We start from the raw sequence: 12,537 nt of genomic DNA, 5'->3' as shown, positions 1-12,537 counted from the left end.
TAATTATCCATCCTAGTAAGGGACTTTTGGGGCTGTTTACCTTTGCAAGGTTGAAAACCGAACACTTCTGTGTTAGCTATTTTCTAATCCATCCGTTAGCCTGTTAGGTATCTGCTAATCCGTCGGGGTTTTGCCATTCACAATGCCTTTTTCGGAAGAGGAGATTAATTATGGTTTTCTGAGAATATTAAACGGATTACTTGCAGTTTGGTTAATATCTTCAGAGAATCACAAAGCATGAGACAGATACATCAAATCTCTTTGATTTGCCTGCTTTTAGTGTTCTGGGTTTGAAGGACCATTTCCCAGATCCGTTACAGGTGACCCTTTTTCTGTTGATCTCTGTCCACGATCAGAGTTCTGGTCACCGTGTTACTTCAGACAAGAGAACACGTCTCGTTCCTATGATCGGAGTTTTTCCTTTATTTATGCAACTGTCCTTATCACAATCCTCACTCTCTTTCTGAAGCCAAAGCATCCTGTTGTTGGCATGAGTAAGAAATACAAAGGAAAAACCAACTGGCTTCGCTTAGTGCCCCTACGTGCTCTTGGAACTGGGAGTTGGTTTTAAAAATGTCTCAACCCAAGAGGGAGGAAAGCATGAAGCATGTTCTGCGTCAGAGTAGCTGTAATGACTGCATGGATGGACAGAGATGATCATTTTATAGCTATTTTTTTTGTAGCTCTCCATCACGAGTTTGCTTCAATGCTAATCAATACCAAAGGCATTTGTTCTGTCCTTTTTTTCTTTTTTTTCCCTTTTTTTTTTTTTTTTTTGCACCTGGCCTTGCAGCTATGAACTGTATTTGAGGGTCAGAGAGCGCTCAGAACAGCGAGCCAGAAGTCTGCCTTTAGGGTCAAAGAGAAGGTTGAGGAGGGAAGGAAAATAAAATCATAGAATCATGAAGGGAAAATGAAAGGAAGAATAAGTGATGGTGTAGACAATGTAAGAGGAGAACATCTGAAGTTGCAGAAAGTGATGAGAAAAGCCATCAGGGAGCCTGTGGTGGGGCCAAGTCATGCGCCCCACCTAACTTTGAGCATGGAGAAAGGTTGTAGGCAGGAGGAAGTTATGTCCTCTCGTTCTCTGAGTTAAGCCTGCTGCTGTAACAGAACTCAGCAAGAGCTTCCACGTATCGTACCAAGCACGTATGCTTATCGGTTTCTCTTTCCAAGCTCACCTCCTTGGTCCAGCAGTGTTTCCAGTTGTTTTATACCGACAGCAGGCACACGGGAAGCAGAAGCACCCAGTGACAGGCTGGAAGGGAGGAGGACGCTGACTCTGCATTCAGGTTCACCAGCTGCAAGTTGGTCCCCCTGGTAACTCTCAGATCTGTAGCAGAAGAATAGTGAGAGGCTACCAGAACGAAGAACACGGAAGAAAAGCCAAATGAGTGTATTTCTTCCTCCTCGTTTTTCTGAATACTGGTAGGCCCTGCCTCCTGTGCTGGAACTTGCTGCAGAAGAGCTATGACCCTTTTGATGTACAGTAGGAAAAGATACCCAAGCTCAAGAAGCATTTGGACAACGCTCTCAGACATATGGTTTGATTTCTGGGTGGTCCAGTGGGGAGCCAACAGTTGGACTTGATGATCCTTGAGGGTCCCTTTTAACTCAGGATATCCTATGATATTAAAAATTGATTGTAAATACCAGTTTTACAGCTGCAAGACCCTCAATGGTTTTCCAGTTAGTGGGGGAGAGGATGAGAAAATAAATTCTAAAATTGTTAGGATTCTGTGATGTATGTGCCTGAGATAGCAAAGTTGAAGTATACAAAGGGTTCCCTCCAGTACAGTGTTCCTGTATTTAATTTATTAATCTTCAGAATGACTGACACATCTGACTGATAATATCAGTACGGAGCACAGATACTTAGCTATGTTTTGGTCATATATGCACTATCATATTGCCAGTAGTAAGTGTCTGACGGTCTTATTAACGAGTGCTACTACGAATCTTATCCCTGCTCTTGGTAAGTGTTGCCTACACCGGTTTGCCTTTAAATAAGAGGCTGAAGATTTAGGACGGTGTAGATGACAAATAATTGAATAGCGTCCTTAAACCCAGCCACATTTCCTTTCAAACCAAGGTCTAGGATCCCAGGTCTTGCACGTAGTTTATGGGTCAGATTCTGTTCTGTAAATGCACTGCTGTTAAGGCGTAGGTATTTTACCTAAGTGACTACTTACTTCCTTTAATATACGTGTGGAGGTGGCAGTAGTTGATTGTTAAGGCAATCAGATAGGATTGTGAAGTCTATCCCAATGTTTCTAGAGAAGCACTGACATTTTTTTTTCCTTGTAGGAACCGAACTAACAAATGAGTCTAATGCCAGGAAAAATGAAGACCTATTAGTCTAGTGATCCTAGTGTGGTGCAGACATGCCTGAACTAGTTTGAAAAGATCTAGTTCATTTGCTAAATCCTAGGTCATGCTACTATTAGCACGTTAGCTATGACTGCAAATTGTAGAACGCCACAAATTCCAGCTAAGCCTTTTATATATATATATATATATATATATATATTTATGTTTGCTTTCCTGTGAATAAGGATTTTTAAATAAAGGGGGCGGGCTGCAGTCAGAGAAATTGTCACTCGTCCCAAGTAATGGCATCCTGGTGTGTCACAAAAAAAGTGATCTAAACTGAACTGGCTAAAGAAAATGGCAAAAGTTGGGGGGGGTTGTTTGGCTTTTGTTAAGATAGGAAGGAATGCATTCCTATGAAGTGTGTCCATCCTTCCTTCCTGTTCCCTGCCCTTTCTGTCCCCGTGCCAAGGGAGGAATCGTTGCCATGGAGAAGGTCTGACATAGCAGGACCAAACACAGACCGGTTCCATTGCCCCAGAGAGAGACGTGCCTGCATTTAGATTTAATGCAATCCACAGACACATCTGACAGGTTTGGGCATCTGCCTATTTGGAGAAGGGAATATTGACCAATCCACCAGATAACTTTTTGCTATTCGGGATCCAGCAGTTGAAAGCAAGCAGTGGTCCCCTGCCTTCCCTTCCTTTACGGAAACCCCTCACCAACACAGGGCAGGCAGTGCTGCAGGAGCAAAAGTACATGCACGGATGCATTCTTCTCCCCCCTGCCATGCACGTGGTCTCCGGGTGGTGGTAAACCCTACCTGTCACCTTGATGTCGCCTGTGGCCTTGGCAATGCTGTTTTCAATCACACAGGTGTAGGTGGCGTTAGCAGTAATGTTATGCAGCAGGGAGACCACCTTCAAGGTGATGTTTTCGGAGTTCAGCTCGTAGCTGGTGTTGGCAGCCCGAGGCAGGCACATCCCCGTGTCGCTGTAGGCTGTCCAGTGCACGGTGGGCCGGGGGAACCACCGCGGTGCTTCGCACTGCAGCGTGTCCCCGCTGCTGCTGTTCTCCACCTGGACCTGGGGGGTGCTGAAGGCTTGGGGAGGGAAAGCAGGGGGAGAGTCAGAAGGCAGCAAATGTCTAGGAACTGGGCACAAGATGCCCAGCTGCGCCTGCCTGGCAGTTACAGGTATTTCTAGGGCAATACAGCTCAGCCTCTCAGCGCTGCACGTAGCCACACAAAACGTGGGCTGTACAGGCTGGGCTGCAAGGGGGTGAACACAGAGGAGCAAAGATGCCTGGGGCAAGGCACGTCATTTTGACAAGATCTGAGGTTGTGGCACAGCTTTGCCATTTTCAATTCTGCTTACCACTTACAAGCCTGGTAACAACAGCTGACCAACACCTACAGCCTTGTGCTGTAGCTCTCACACTAAATGGGGCTGCAGCCATGGGGAGCACCACCTGAATCTGCTGGGGATGGCAGCAGGTGAAGGTGTGGCCTGGGCTGTAGGGCTTGGACCAACCTTCCTGGGTTGAACAAAGCATTTAAAGCTATTACAGACTCAGTTGTATTCATCTTAGCCTTTGTCTCCTAAAAAAAAAAACAACAAACAAACAAACAAAAAACACCTCTTTATGTTCACTGTATTTCCCATGTGGACTTAAGAGAAATTACAGCTTTTAAGAGAGCATTTTTAGAGTCATCACTTTCAACAGAACTAAAATCTAATACAGCATTTCATGTGTTCTCTCTGCTGCCTTTGTGTGGATTACCTTGCACACAGAATCAACCAACACAAAAGCAGGCAGATTCACATGGTTTCAAGGAAGGGTAGATACAAGCTGCTCTTCAATCCTTGCAACTGCAAGATACCATGGAAAAGCTGTGGACCCTCTTTCCTCTGCTAAGCCCCGAGCTCAAGCTGTGTGCTAGGACCTCAAGGGTGCCAGCAAAAGCCAGCCAGAGAAACACTAAGACCACCTGCCTGTACAGACTCATGTTGTCTGCATCTTGTAGTTGGTATAACTCACCACAGATTCATTAAAAAGAACCAGAGACAACAAAACACACTGCTGAGCTTAGTGGAAGCACGTTGCTTTGTGCCAGTAGGGAATGGGATGACCAAGGCCAGAGGTGTTAGAAGAATTAAACACCCGTAAGTGAAAATTCAGCTCTATCAGTGCACCTTTTAAGGTTGGTTCAATCTAGCAAATATGTAATACTTCAGATAACTATGATATGGGCAGATTGTTGCTTTGGGAGTCATTTTTTAAAAAAATTATATATAAATTATAAAAACAGGAAAAGATTCTGAATACGGTAGAATTTTTACTATGCAGCAGTTCTGGCTGGAGATATATCTTAAGTCCAGAAAGAAAAGGTTATCTTTTGTCTTTAACAGGGAAAAAATCTGGATCTTTGGAAAATCATTTAGCAATGCCCATCCTAAAAATAGAGGCTCTTTGCAGTCAGTTAAGTAGCTAGTAGGCTACGTGTGGTAAATGTAAGAAAAAAAAATGCCTAAAAGTGCTAAAATAATCTCCTTTCTCTGAAACAAGGATATGGAAAGAGAGAGTAAGGCCATTAGCACCTCTGGAAAAGGAAAAAAAAAAATCCTGTTCTCTTACATGTAATTATTTTTCCTGCTCTGGACACTCAGAAGTTTGGGGCATGATCAAAAAAAAAAAAAAAAAAAAAAATCAACAAAGCCATGCAGCACTTCCTGCCCTTTGGGACTTCATAGAGGTGGGAAAAAAAAAGTGTCAGCTTTCAGTTTGTGTCACGCCATGGGATGACGGATACGGTAAAGCCACACAATCGAATTTGGCACTTCACAAAACTAACGTTTCCAAACCTCACAAGCAGTTTTCATCTGGGATTTTTTCCCCCTCTAAGACATGTGCAAGTCCTTCGGCAAGGCTGGTTTCACCAAACCAACCTCTCTGGGAGAAGATCCTCATGACCACCATCAGACCTGTCCTACCCAGGTGTGGAGGGCTGCCCCATGGTGGCAACTGCTCACACCAGCTCCAGCACTTGAGTAACCTCAGGCAGGTCACACAACCACAGCAGGGCTGAGGTTGGCAGGGACCTCTGAAGGCCATCTAGCCCGACAATCTGCTCAAGCAGGGCCACCTAGAGCAGGTTGTCCAGGGCCATGTCCAGGTGGCTTCTGAAGATCTCCGGGGGGAGACTCCACAACCTCTCCTGGCAACTTGCTCTAGTGGCCAGACCTGGCTGCGCCAGCCTATGTTTCACAGCAGGATTTTATTTTCTGTATCTCTGGGCAGCATTTCCTCACCTCCTGTCTGGTACTGCAGTTCCGCCACCCCGCTCCCTCGGGACGTGGTGACGGAGCACCTGTAGGTACCGGCGTCGGACAGCTTCACGACCCTCAGCTCCAGGGAAGCATTTCCACCAATCACCTGGTCCGCAAACACCGCCGTGCGGCCCTGAAATTCCACGTCTTGCTCTTGCAGGTGGTCCTTCCCCCCTCTGAACTCGTGAACCAGCCCGGCCACTCCAGCCTTTGCCCACCGAATCGCTATGCTGCCCATCCTGATGTCGGGCTCGAAGGTGCAGCCCAAGAGGCCGCTCTGGCCGATGTTCCCAGGGGATGTCAAGGCGGTGACGCTGATGGAGCGCTTTCCTGCGAGGAGAAAGCAGAGTGGTGTGAGGAAGGTGGGTGTGGAGAGAGGCCAGGCCACCCCACGCGGGGACATCAGCCCCATCCAGACATGATGGGCCCTGGAAGCTAGTGAGGGCACCTCATCGATACGCTGGTGCGCCTACCAGATGGAGACCCCCAGGAATGGTTGACTGAGACAGCGCACAGGAGCATTTCTGTAGCAGTCAGTCTGCTTCAAAAAGTTGCTTCACGTATCTGGTTGTAGGAACCAGTCAGAAGAATTAACATGGTCTTTTCTCACTCACTCAGTTCTATATGGGATTTTTCTGCCAAAACATGTTTTTCATGCTGTTTCTTAGCTGTAACCTCTCTTTGTGCAATATAAAACTGATTGCAAGGCATAATGTTGGCAGGGAAATAAAAAGGTTGCTCTTTCACCTTTACTGGAACCACAACCATTTTCTGTGTAAAAGAAATCAGCATTTCCCTTCCCTGGGGACACAGATTGTTCCTCAAGCTGAAGCCTAACCCGTGAGCTTGAGAGTCAGCTCCTGCCCTGAGCCGTCTCCTCTTTCCCATGCAGCCTGTCCCCTCGTATCCTTGCCTGGCACATGCTGAGGACACCCAGCAAGGCATTTTTGTCACCTCCAAGTGACTGGGGCAACATGCCCCATCTTGGAGGACGCTTCCCAGTACAGCCCTCATCCCCCCCATCTGGGAGAAGGAGGACAGTATCTTCAGATCTTTCTGTGTGTTCAGGTTTGGGGCTCCGAGCCCTGGGACAATTCCAGCTAACACAGCACCAAACCTCCAGCAGCGCAGGCTGCTCCACGCTTACCCACCCCTTTTGTCAGCTGGCTTCCCAGGAGCAGCAGATGGAGGTGGATGTTTCAGTTGCCTGCACACCAGAACCCCAGATAACAAAAAACACAACAGAAAAAAAATTGTCTGTAATTCCGCTGTGAAAGCACAGGTCAAGAATTCACTTCCTGGGGCAAAATCAGAGCTGCCCCCCAAGCAGACGGGGCTCATGCGTGCCTGTGACAAGTTTTCTCAGAAATTCAGAGCCAAGAGAGATTTCCTCACCGAGCTCTGAGTGCCAAGTACTGTTCTTCACCCTGTGTGCATAAATCTCGGCATTATTTAAACCATTCAAGAGCTCACAGGCTCCTAGGAGCATAGCATAGCGTCTCGGAGAGGACAATGCCCTGCGTTAGCACCACAGCACTGCAAGGCTGGGTTCAAGTGTGACCAGCAATGCTTTGCAGGTGGCTTCTTCAGTGATGGATATGTTGTAGATTTTCCCTTTTTCTGTACTTTAGGAGGGCTACGCAAGAGCCAGGATGTGGTTTAATGCCATGGAGATACTTTGCCAAGGAATGTCAGAACTGAAGTCACGCATGCAATCTTCCTTCAATCGTCTTGCACGCAATTGCTATAAATCAGGCCTTAATTAAAGGTTGGTAGTTGGCACTTCCACATGGTGCCACACCTCAGCCCATGCTTGGGATGGAGCTTACAGATGCCGGGGCAGGATTTCATCACCCCCTGGCACCAGCAAGAAATCTGAGCAGCCACATACCTGAGACACCAAACCCGATGATCAGGGCAATCACTGCAGCCAGGACGATAATGACCATGGTCAAGCTGTTTGGGGAAAAAAGGACAACATTACCATGCAGCCCACCTCCCTCACACCCGGCGTGCTTCCGCAGAGCTGCTGGTGGGAAGGAGGTGGAGGCAGATGAGCTGCAGCCCTAAAGCAAGGTGGTCTGGAAACTGTGAGCTGGCTGAATTTGGGATGCCCCGTGCACAGAGGGAGAAGTGGCTTTTGCATCAGAGTCTAGGGAGGAGAACACAACTTTCCCAGCACATCTGGCAGCTTCCTGCAAGAGGGCCTGTGGTGTTCGTAAAACTGCACTGCTCACTTACCATGAGCCTGCATCGGTTGCTTACGAAATCTTGCCTGAATCTCCACAGACGCCGTGATTGCAGGGCTGATAAGGAGCTGTAGGGAATTGCACCATGTGGGCAAGTCCCTCCTGCGTGAAGCAGCCGGGATGGGAGAAGGGGAAGACGGGCTGGAACAGGGGACAGAGGAGGGTGTCACACCTGCTCCTGGGTTCCACCAGGCTGCGTTTATAACCAGGGGACTGCAGCTCTTGGTTTTGGGTGGTTACGCACATTGGGGGCCCATGCGAGCAGCAGGTCTGCTCCACAAGCTGCCTGAGCCCAGGGGAACATTGCTGCACCCCTTCACCCTCCCAGCACGAGCAGTGCAGTGAGAAAGAAGGGTAGCAAAAAAGGATGGGTATCTGGGGTTCCCATGAGCAGTTAATGATTGCAGAGCTCTACATTTCTCAAGCATCATTTTTATTTTGTGATCTTCCCCCCCCCTTTTTTTTTTCCTGAAATCAACAACAACCTCCCCCTGCTCCTCTGAAGCTTCCAGAAAGTCTCCTCCCTCCCTGGGCCATTTCTGCATTTCAAGATGAGCCCGAGGAGGCAATGGCCTCGAAGGAGCCAGCTGCTTGCAGTGACCTGCCGCACACAGCTGCCAGGGCAGAAAAGGACACTGGCAGGGCTGGAGGACTGCTCTCAGAGCAGCAAGGGGCAGGCGCGCATTTTTTCACACCCGTCGGTCATTGCATTTCCCTGAGAAGAGCCAGCTGGGCTGTCTGTCTCTGGAGAGTTAACAGGCCTGATTGCTACATGCACTCAGTCACTTGAGAAATAAGATGCCCAGTGGATGTTTACACCACGTTACAATATGCCTACTAATGAGTGCACTTCCATCGGTGAAAAGGTCCATAAAATATTACTGTTTAGCTCTTCCTTGCTGCCCGATGTGACAAAGCCAGAGCACAGCTCATGCCTGAGAGGTCACGTCCACTCACACACACACCATCCTCCTCCCAGCTGCTGCTGTGATGGAGACCTAAGCAACTGTCTGAGGGCCAACCCCAAGCTGCGAGAGCAGGCACACAGATCCTTTCTCAAGCCATCAATGCCCCAACCTATAACAGCATTCAAATCCCAGATGGTATAATCCATGCATGCAGAGTCTCTAGGACACACATCTCCATCCTGGCTGCAGTCAACGACCTGTGCATGAGTGTCTGACAGCTGCATGGCCTTACTGATCGTGTAAAAGAAGCTGCTCTGGTATTTCAGTAGCAGTATAGTCAAGCTGCAAAGAACTGCTCTCTTGAAAGCTTCTGGCAGCAGAACGATGCAGTCAAGGAGTCTGGAAAATGCAGTGCCCTCCCTTCTCTCTGTCCCAAAGCAGACGCAGATAATACCATACCTCCAGAATATGACCTGGCCTTGGGATGCCATGGTTGCTGCACCTGCAAAGACAAGCCAAACTCCAGGTGCCCGAAGGACCCACGCAGTGTTCAGCACAGCTCCTGTCCTTTGCATGATGCATTCTCCCAGGCTGTCCTGCTTAAATAACTGAACTCAGCTAAGGGGTGGTGAGAGCAAGCTGTGAACTCTCAGGAATGAGGAAGCATGGAGCATCTCAGCTCCCCCCGCCATGCCTTTGACTGGTTAAGTCACTGGGGATCAGGGGAGACCTCCTACACCATCCATTAAAGAAACACTTAATTGGATTTAAAATAAAGCATAACGCAGTTCATGGTATGGTAGCTGGATGATCCTGAGGTCAGAGTGCAGCAGTCTCCCATGCAGATCCACAGCTGACCCATCACCGGTGGGTTGCATTATATCCAGGACTAGCTCAGGTCTCCCTGCTAAAATCTCTAGTCATGCTGTTGGCCCTGGGCAGACAGGTCCCACCTGTGGGTCCCTTTCCTGGCCCCATTTGCATCTTCTCCTGCCTCTCTGAGCTGTGCTAAGGGGTTCCTCTGAGCTCAAAAGAACCATGCTGGTGTGGCAATGGCCCCTTTTCTGACTGCTGTTTTCTTCTGCTGAACTCCTCCAGACCAAACTACTTCTCTGAGCTCAGCTCCTGCTGCTTTCAGAGTTGTCGTTATGGTGGACATGAGAGGATGCAAAGGAAAGTAACTGGACCAGACTCTCCAAGCCCTTCCCTCCGTGTCTGGACTCACTTGAGGCTGGGATTAGGCTGAGTAACTCTTGGGGATAAGGGCAGAGGTCAATGACCAAATTGGCTGCAAAGGCTAAGAAAGGTTCAGGAGAGGTTACGCCCTGAGGGGCACAGCGACCATCCAAGTGTACATCCCCAAGATTTCAGGCCTGTGCGCTTAGTCTTTTGGATAACAGTTCAACCGCAGACGAGCCTGGCCACTGCTACGAGGGACGAACGCGTGCAGATGTGGTGCACAACACATTAACAGAGTTTTCTAGTCAGCAGTGAGGGGGCCGTGGGGAAGGACACTGTGGCCTGCAGCAAGGACAGAGGAGCCAGGGTTGGGCCTTCCCCTTTCAACAGTGACTACCCTTGGGTTTACCTCATCCGTTCAGGCTTCAGTGTGGGACCTTGGCTGTGAAGCCACTTGCTCTACAGGCAGAGGAGCTACCTGAACGCCCTGTGTGAGCTCTGCGGCTGAGGTGTGGACAGGGCCTACTCCAATGCTCCGATATGGGCTGCTACTGAAAGCTCGTCCTTCATCCTACAGCCTCTGAATGGAACCGAGGAAGGGAGATCTCTGAATCACTTACGCCCCTTGATTTTTGCAATTTAAACTTTGCAGTTTAAACTTTAAATTTTGCAGTTTAAACTTGAAATGCAGACTTTATACAGTTTTCACTTCCTCCCTGCTTTGGCAAGGAATAACACTTTTTAGTCTGATTTATTTTGTAGCATTCCACTGATTACCAAACTTGTCGTAAATTATCAAGGCATTACTAGAAGCTAAGAATAGCTCTAGGCCATCTCATCTGGTGGGAAATAAACTTTCAGAAACATCCTGTTGCCCTCAGTGATGCCTGATTTACAGCTGCCTTTGGCGCACTGTGAAAACCAGGCGTCTCCTTTCAGCACTGGTTAACTCTGGGGCGACGATCAGGTTACTTCCACTTTGGAAAAACAGGTCTGTCTCAGGCACAGACAGCGCTGGCATGACCAGGGCAAGTCCCATTCACCTGGGGTAACATCACATTAATTACAGAGTAGCTCTCAAGCTGGAAATTACCCCTCTCCATATGTTTGTAAGGTAAAAAATGAGCTATTAAGGATATTTGACAGGAAAAAAAAAAAATAAGGATCTGTGATAACGCAGTCCTCTCAGCTCTTACCACTTCTGGATTTATTAGTGATATCCCACCAGACATGACAGCAGAATCTGGTCCCACATGGTCTGAAAGCTGGTGAGTGTCTGGAGAAGAGACATCGGCTTTCTTGGCTGAGGGGAAGACTGCAGCAGGCACAAAGGGTTACCAGTTTTGCTGGGCCCATCAGCTGGTGCCCCAGAGCTGGCCACATCACACGCTGCCTCTTGCCCGCATGAGGGAACAGTGTGGGCAGGAAGGGCTGAAAGTGGGTCAGGAAAAAAAAGTAATAATAAAGGAAGGGGGGGGGAGGGCAAGAAGACATTCAGTGGTCTGTGGGAGGCATGGGCACAAGAACCAGACATGCCCTTCGTGGTACAACTCATGTATTTGTTCAGAAGTAATAATTGTTCCAGAAAAGTTCCCTCACAGCAAGTTCATGCCTTATTTCATCATCACTTGAAAGCTGGAGAATTATCTGTGAAGGAGAAGAACCAGAAGATGGGGTTGTAGCAGGCTGACAAGCAGGAAAACTTGATGAAACATTCAAGAGAGGTGAAGGCGGTCAGCAAGCTGAAAAATATGAAAGCTATCCTTGGGATTTGGCCAAAAATGTTGGAGACCATTCTAGCCTCACATCCCACATCAGTAATGATGGTGTCAAGAGAGGCACCGCAGATGGATGCACCAGTGGACCCACCCTGGAGGCTGGAAGGAGAGCCTGGCACTGTCTTATCAGCTCTGCATGAGCCTGGCCTCACCTCACCTTGAAGGGAAGGTGGAAACAGCAGCGGCCAGAGCAAGCCCTCACCTCAAAACCGTGAGGTGGTGAGCCACCCTGGGCTGGAAATAGGTGAATCCACCTATGCTGCCAGTGTGCTGCTGTAAGGGTCTGCCTTGACGTGGTACCCCAGATGGTCAGAGCACCCTTGTGGACCACTTCCTGCCTTGGGAAGGACAAGAAGCCCTGCTGGGCCAGCTTCTGCGCTGCTCCTGTGATCTTCTGGGGTCAAACTAGACACTCGTGCACGGAGCTGTCAGCGCAGTTTTGCCACCAGTGTGCTTTGCCTCCTCTGAGGAAGGAAAATTACCACAATAGGATACTCTGCCCTAGAGGCACCCCACATGGAGTCTTCCAGGCTGCAGGGCCTCTTCCAGTCTCTTGTTTTTTCTGCTTTTTTTCTCTCCAGCTACCCTCCCATGTTTTCCCTACCTAGGAACTAAGTCATCCTCTTGCCTCTCAAAGCCCCTCCTCATGTTCATCAACTTATTTTTTCTTCTCTTCTCTTCTTTCTCTTCTCTTCTCTTCTCTTCTCTTCTCTTCTCTTCTCTTCTCTTCTCTTCTCTTCTCTTCTCTTCTCTTCTCTTCTCTTCTCTTCTCTTCTCTTCT

At 48.5% G+C, this 12,537-nt stretch overlaps 1 protein-coding gene across 1 annotated transcript; it reads right to left on the bottom strand.

Annotated features, from left to right (window-relative positions):
• Positions 1-399: 399 nt before the first annotated feature.
• Positions 400-9,670, bottom strand: VTCN1 (V-set domain containing T cell activation inhibitor 1). Its single transcript, XM_035314756.1, has 6 exons — positions 9,259-9,670; positions 7,534-7,598; positions 5,625-5,972; positions 3,137-3,415; positions 1,182-1,333; positions 400-635 (listed from the first exon to the last, which is right to left on the bottom strand). Exons 1-5 carry the CDS (start codon positions 9,372-9,374, stop codon positions 1,212-1,214), a joined length of 930 nt encoding a protein of 309 aa, XP_035170647.1. The 5' UTR covers positions 9,375-9,670; the 3' UTR covers positions 400-635; positions 1,182-1,211.
• Between the last annotated feature and the right edge of the window lie 2,867 nt (positions 9,671-12,537).

This window comes from Oxyura jamaicensis, chromosome 1 (assembly GCF_011077185.1).
Source record: "Oxyura jamaicensis isolate SHBP4307 breed ruddy duck chromosome 1, BPBGC_Ojam_1.0, whole genome shotgun sequence".
In the NCBI taxonomy this organism is placed as follows: domain Eukaryota; kingdom Metazoa; phylum Chordata; class Aves; order Anseriformes; family Anatidae; genus Oxyura; species Oxyura jamaicensis.
Note: the sequence above shows the minus strand (reverse complement) of the source record. Positions and strands in the feature narration are given on the sequence as shown.

Excerpts from the sequence above, each read along its gene's own strand:
- VTCN1 (XM_035314756.1), bottom strand. The coding sequence starts at position 9,374 with ATGCAAAGGACAGGAGCTGTGCTGAACACTGCGTGGGTCCTTCGGGCA. Across the intron at positions 5,973-7,533 it reads CATCGGGTTTGGTGTCTCAG|GAAAGCGCTCCATCAGCGTC; the intron begins GTATGTGGCTGC and ends TTCTCCTCGCAG. Across the intron at positions 1,334-3,136 it reads AGGCGACATCAAGGTGACAG|ATCTGAGAGTTACCAGGGGG; the intron begins GTAGGGTTTACC and ends CTTCTGCTACAG.